Source organism: Corvus moneduloides, chromosome 5 (assembly GCF_009650955.1).
Source record: "Corvus moneduloides isolate bCorMon1 chromosome 5, bCorMon1.pri, whole genome shotgun sequence".
NCBI lineage: Eukaryota > Metazoa > Chordata > Aves > Passeriformes > Corvidae > Corvus > Corvus moneduloides.
This window is the reverse complement of record NC_045480.1, coordinates 63775659-63782243: the sequence shown is the minus strand read 5'-3', so window position 1 is coordinate 63782243 and position 6585 is coordinate 63775659. Positions and strand designations below refer to the sequence as shown.

Here is a 6585-nt window from a genome sequence, read left to right as displayed (position 1 = left end):
TAAGCAAACTCCTTCTATGTAAATGTCAAAGGAAATTGTACCACTGAATTATATTGGGCAAGATTTCTTCTCTAAAGACTCAGCCTCTAAAAGTTTAAAATCTCAATTATAACTATAATGCAAGCTATATACAATAATAATGCAAGCGGAGAGCTATCAAGAAAAAAATACAATAAAGCAGGATTACAATCAGATTGCATGATTTCTTTCAGTTACTATACACATCTGTCAAATACCAGGATGTTGGTGAGGAGTACATCTAGTCCGGGTAGATCTAGTCCAGACTTGCAAATTGAGATGCAGATTGAAATACAGGCTGAGTTCTGTGTGGGAGCCCAAGACAAGAGGCCATGAATTGCCAACCTTTGGAATAACAAAGGGTATGAAAGACTAGTGACTCCAGCCAGATGAACAGATACTGGGTGACACAGCAGGAGCCAGGACATGCCAACCCTTTGGATACCAAAGCAGATGAAGACCAGTGAAGCCAGCAAAGTGGATGGACATGGAGATGGGGCAGAAACCAGACTCTGGAGGAAGAGCGAGACTTGTGCCTGGGGAGACTGTGGGGTATAAAAGCCATGGGGTTCCTTTTTTGGGGGTCCCTCTACGGGGGCACCAGTTTGGCTGTTTCTGTGTTCCTGCACTGGGACTAAGTGGCTTTATGGAATGATACTCTGCCATGGGAAACTCAGGGTCGAAGCAGTGGGGAAACCTGGCCTGTGAGTGGGATATGCAGGAGTCCAGCAACGACCCTTCGAGTCACCAGAGCCACCACTGTGAAGGGGCTCCAGTCCCAGCACTGACATACCTGGCATTGGGAGTGTGATTGCTGGGAAGTCTCGTGAATAGTCAGACTGGGAAGTCTCTCTAACAACATAGACACATAAACAGATTTCTTAATTCCAAAAAAAGTGTTGTTTTGTTTTGTTTTTTAACTTAAAAAGCCTCAAACAGGTGCTCATTTTCTCAGTTTATCCTCAAGAGCTCTTTCGTTTCTTGCAGTGTGCAGAATTTGGAAGGAGAAATAAAATAGGGAAATGCTAAAATGACTACTGATGTAGGATGTATCCTGTCACGGCTCTATTTGCAATAAGGTGAGCTAAAAAATTGCAATCTTTGAAGGAAAGCCATCTTCATATGAGAATCTGACTTTTTCAAAGGAAATCAATGCACTGGTGTAACAGGACCATATGCAATAGCAGAAAATGTCTGTCAGGAAAAAAAATAATATATTAATACATTTTCTGCATTTCATTCTACAAAAAACAGTCAATGCAATTTACCCACAAGGTATGAGTAAGCCCAAAGAAATAAAATTCAAACTAAATGCTTATGGAAAATTCATTTCATTAAAACTTTTCACCATAATCACACTGCCTAATTTTCAAAATTTCAAAGACTATGGTTATAAGTGCACATATAAAATTCAACAATTCAGCAGTGAGCTTATAGGCATCAATAGGAAAAACCAATTTAAATTCCACAGGCATCTGATCTTACTAGCATAGACTCATAGGTGCATTTTTTGCTTTGGCTGGAAGTCCCTAAATATAGCAGCGGCCTATCCACATACATTGCGGTCATTGATCCCAAAAGAGGGGCTGAACACCCATGATTATGAAGACTTCAAGTTAAGTGAAAATCTTCCTGGCACTATGCAAACTGAACTTTGAAGTTGGTATTTTGACACTTAGTCCTAATATTTTACCATACAAATTAGTCTGCAAAGCAAACACATGGTCTGCATTTACCTTTCCTGCTATTTTAAAAGTCAGTAATAGGACTTCCACCAAAGCACCAGTGGTTTTCCTTAGAAAATTCACAGACTATTTCCCAGGCATATGTTCTCTCATGTTTTAATCACCACTATGCTGTACTGCTGAGGGTTCTCCCTCTGTTATCTTAGTGCAAAACTGTTAGCATTTTTCACTATAAGGTAGTATAATGAGCCTTTAGGGTACTCCCAGATGCTGGTGTTTAGTTCAACTTTCAGTTAACTGAATCCTTTTTTTGTTTGTTTAACTGTAATTTGTTTCTCTGAAAGGGAACTAGCTCATCACTAGCAGGTCCTTAGAAATTCAGAGCAATAACACATGAATTAGATTGCAGTGATAGGCAAGAAAGCAAGGAAGAAATGATAGAATAACAACAACTCCCAAATCTCACTCCTCTTTCTCCTGTCCTCCGCCCTGCCCAAAGCCCATGTACAAATTAATAGATGAGACTCAAGCAGTGCCCAAATTCTGTTTGAATCCTCCAGAGCAAATCTGTAATATGAATTCTAGTGCAGGAACATTTGTTTGTATGATTTACCAAAACAATGACAGCTGGCAGAGGAGTGTGCTTGCGGACATGAATCATGGAGAGAATTTCTGGAAGGTGACCCTCGCGGGATGCAACGAAGAACATCCTGGTGGGAAATAAATGTGGACAGACTTTAAATGTGCTCATTACTGTGAGTACACAAAGTGGCTCATGAAAGTCACAGAGCACAGCAGCACTTCTTAGTCTTGTCTGAGGTGTTCTAAATGAAAGCACTAGCAGGAGAAACCCACATGCAGAAATCAAAACCATCTCTGAAGGTGTCCCTTGATTGGTGTTTGGAATGAGTTAATATTTTCCCTCCGATTTTCCTCCTTCACATGAAAAAAAGCAGCCATTGATTAAGGGGTAGCCTCAGAGCAATTCATTTTCAAACCATTCAAAGGATTTTAAAAATAGCACCCTAAACAAAGTTAGAAAAAGCCCTACACCTGGTAAACAGTGTAGTCATTTATGATGTCCTGCTAAAGGAATGAACTCTACTCTCCCTTCCCCTTGCTTCCATACTTTCACTATGTCTCCCAAGCCCTCACCCCCAGGAACATCAGCAGTGCTCACCTGGAGACTGCAAAAATGCCACCATTCATAGATCCAAAGCAGGAGAGAGCAACAAACACTGGTACAGCTAAAGAAAAGTTTCCCATTAGTCGTTCGGCAAAGGTCTGTTAGAGAAGAGAGAGAGACACACAGTGACTTTTCATAAAATGGGAAGATAATTGTCCTCTATTAGCAAATTATCATAGTGTTAGTTATACCCCTTCTCTGCATCCCTCACTGAAAGTTGTGCTGTGCATTTGTTGCCTCTTTGTGAGAGCACAGCTACTACTGCTAAGCTGTCCTACCCTTATCCCTGAGAGCATGTAGAAGATCTCCAGTTGAAGCAAAGATGAGGACGTGGAATCAGGCCCTGACTCATGTCAATTTAGATCATTATGGCTCCAAAGAAGAAGACCAAGTCTGAATGGATCAAGAAGAAGACCAAGTCTGAATGGATCAAGAAGAAGATCAAGTCTGAATGGATCAAGGTCTGATCTGCACACCTAATATCTTTTTTCTACAGCCTTCATTGCACTCAGCTGGCACTACCCAGTGGTATAGTCCATCCATTCATGCTTTAGTGTTTCAGGTTAGCAGAAGAGCCTTAATTGGACTTTGGGGCACCACAGGCAACATGCACAATTTATGAAATGTTTATAAAATGTTTTCTTTCTAGATCTCCTATTCACTACAGAATTTGGTTTTTCAAAACCCACATCAATTGAAATAGCCACAGGCAGTGTCACTACTGAAAAAGAAATGGAACTATTTATTTCCTCATTGTGACTCAGATACCATAAATATAAAAATCAGTGTCATCACCACAATTCAGCAAGAACAATCAAAGCAGTATTTCCTAGCCAGGCTGCCTTGCAACTCCTTCCCAAATGAGCTACGGTATTCACAGCAACCCAATTCTGGAGTACTCAGGACACATATTGTGCAGAGACAGTTACCATCTTCTGCTACACAAGACAGTTCAGAGCTCTCTCTTCCATAAATATCTGTGATTCCTGCTTCCCAGGAGCTGAGCTTACAATATAGCACTGAATTTTTCAAGCATGTACTTGGCTATAAAATTTAAGCCCTGTTGACTTTGTTATAAGAGGTAAATAAATACAATCCAATGTTGCATTATAAATGCTACCGATGGCCTGAAGTGCAATCCCACTCATCAGTCAAATATCAAATTTCACCGAGATGCTAAAAAGTGCCACCATACCAAAACCTGACTGAATGTGTCCATTTCCCCCCCTGGAAATAAGAATAATATCAATAAACACGACTGCAGCAGGAATATATCTTCGTATTTTTCTTCTGTAACTTACCACTGCTACAGCTTTTGAAAGCAGCAATTCCCCAGCACTGATTGTAGTGAAATAAGCCACGTTTGTTAACACGTAGCCAACTGTGACGATAATCATTGAAATGCATATTGCGAGGGGTATGTTTCTGAAATACACAAGGTAGCTCATTATTTTGCAATCTGGTTGCTAATCCCTAAACATGAAACAAATAACATGAGAAGAAGCCACTAATGATGGCGAATGCAAATTTGGTTATCCCAAAATATCATCATTAGAAACTACCAGTAAAAAAAGGAATAAACAAAACCCTCTAGACAAAGGAAATAAGTTTATAGTGAAGAGGTGAGAAACCATTTGAGGGAGGAGTCTTCCGGGGACACCAAAGGGCTTGTGGTCCCCATGCTTCCCATTGGTGCCCCACTTCCCATTTAAGTTGCGTACTGAGATTGACTTGCCAGCTGAACCCAAACACCTGGAGGTGTTCGACATCTTCCCCTGCATACCAAAATATCCAGCATGCAAAATTCTGCCCTTTCCTCCTGGGTGTGTTTCTTCCCTTACACACCTTACCACATCCCACTTATCTCTCTCACTATTCAGAGGAACATGAGCACAGAATATGACACAGAAATAAAAACAGCACAAATTTGTAAATTTAGCACAGCACAAATGGTATTGAAAAGCACAACCCCCCTGCCATCCTAGCTAAAAGACAGAACAATAATAAACAAATATATAATAATGCCAAACTTTTATATAGCATGTCCTTCTAGTCAGAAAAGCAGAATTATTTGTTTTTAAAAGGAGGAACAGAGGCATTTGTCCAAAGCCACACTGCAAGCAAACCTTTGAGTAAGGAGAAAACCCATCTTGAGATGCCTCAAGAGTTATCCTAGTCTCTTTCCACTTAATATTATTGATATCTACAGCACACCAAGAAAAAACTCAGACCTGAAACGAATCTTTTAGTTCCAAGGCTGAGAGTGACTGTATGTACGGTCCCTCTGAGGAGAGCTGAGAGCTCCTCTTTCATGGCTGGGTCCTTCCAGCTGTCTATATTAAGGCTGCTTTTGGAGGGATTAAGAGATTGCCATATTTAAAGAACACTGTTGTGAAGGTCACCCCAGCAGTTGGAAGAAAGGAAAGACAGAACTAGGAATTCTGGTGTTCCAGAAGAGATCAAAAGCACATTTGTAAAGGACTATTGTAATCACCTCAAAGGAAAAGGTATTTTGAAAACCAATGCAAAGATCCATTCTTGTCTGATACTTTTCTCAAAGAAACACAACCAGGTCAGAATTTAAGGATCTTCTTCACTACCAGCCCTTATTTCTCAAATAGATCCTTCACATCAGTATGGCTGTATAGAGCTGAAAATAAGATCTAACCTGAGACTGAATAAATAAATGTATTTATTTGTAAATAAGTAAAGCAGGACAGTATCTTTGTTGCACATCTTGCCCACCTCAGAAACCATGGTGTCAAATGCTCCCATTAACCCAGACACACAGGCAGGTAGGTAATAGGATCACGCCAGTAATGTAACACCAAAACTGGGTAGACATCATGATACCGTATTAAGCCACAGCTACCTCATACACATATCTCAAGTGAAGAAATGGGAAAAAGGGAAGCCAGTCAACTTGTAGGATATGTTTATTGATGGAGAAGATGACGGCAAGGACTAGAGCAAAGAGCCCAGAATACATGTGCTGTATTGCTGGAAAACCCACAGTTATGGACCCAAGAAATACTGCAGCTCTGTGTGTTGATAACATATGCCAAAATGGGGTTTGTAGGTCAGTTGCCAGATGTATTGCAATCAGTTGGGTTAAGCTTCTTACCTGACCAGGGTGAAAATTGAATTAAATCCTCTTAGCATCTGATTCAAGGTAGGGGTACATGGATTTAAAGCCTCTCAGAACAGGGATATTATCTATATTTTCTGCATCGCAGATGAATGCTTCAACCACCAAGCTTTTGGAGAAATCAGCCCTTACTCCAACCTAAAAAAGAGTGCTTTCAGCCAAAGATAGCAAATTTGGACTATTTTCACAAAAACCATTTAAATGACTGAAAGCATATTGTTAAATGTAACAGATTAAGTTTGTTTGCTTAGTTTGTTCTAACTCTTTTTAAAAACCTTGTATTCACATCTAATTTAAATCCCAGTTTAATTTCTGATAAAACAAAATGGCAGTTCAAAACTGGGGGAGGGGAAAGAATCATGCTTGCAAACATGACCATTTTCTTAGCACTGCAAGTCCTGCCTTGTTATGCTGAAGAGCACTAATGCCCTTGGATAGTAATACCAACAGAAAAAACACGTTCTGAAGAAAAAAAACCCTAAACAAGCCAGAACTAGTCGGCAAGCACTATTCATTAAAAAGCCTGCAAATCATAACTCAGCGCTTGG

General features: G+C 40.1%; 1 protein-coding gene across 4 annotated transcripts in view; it reads right to left on the bottom strand.

The window, feature by feature from the left end:
• The window catches only part of SLC7A11 (solute carrier family 7 member 11), a 59805-nt gene that overhangs the window by 9955 nt on the left and 43265 nt on the right, over positions 1 to 6585 (bottom strand). For all 4 annotated transcript variants that reach the window (XM_032109476.1, XM_032109477.1, XM_032109475.1 and 1 more), the window contains 3 exons: positions 4191 to 4314; positions 2884 to 2987; positions 2317 to 2413 (listed from right to left, as the gene is read on the bottom strand). In XM_032109476.1, coding sequence (XP_031965367.1) covers positions 2317 to 2413; positions 2884 to 2987; positions 4191 to 4314 — 325 coding nt within the window. The remainder of the gene's footprint in view (positions 1 to 2316; positions 2414 to 2883; positions 2988 to 4190; positions 4315 to 6585) is intronic.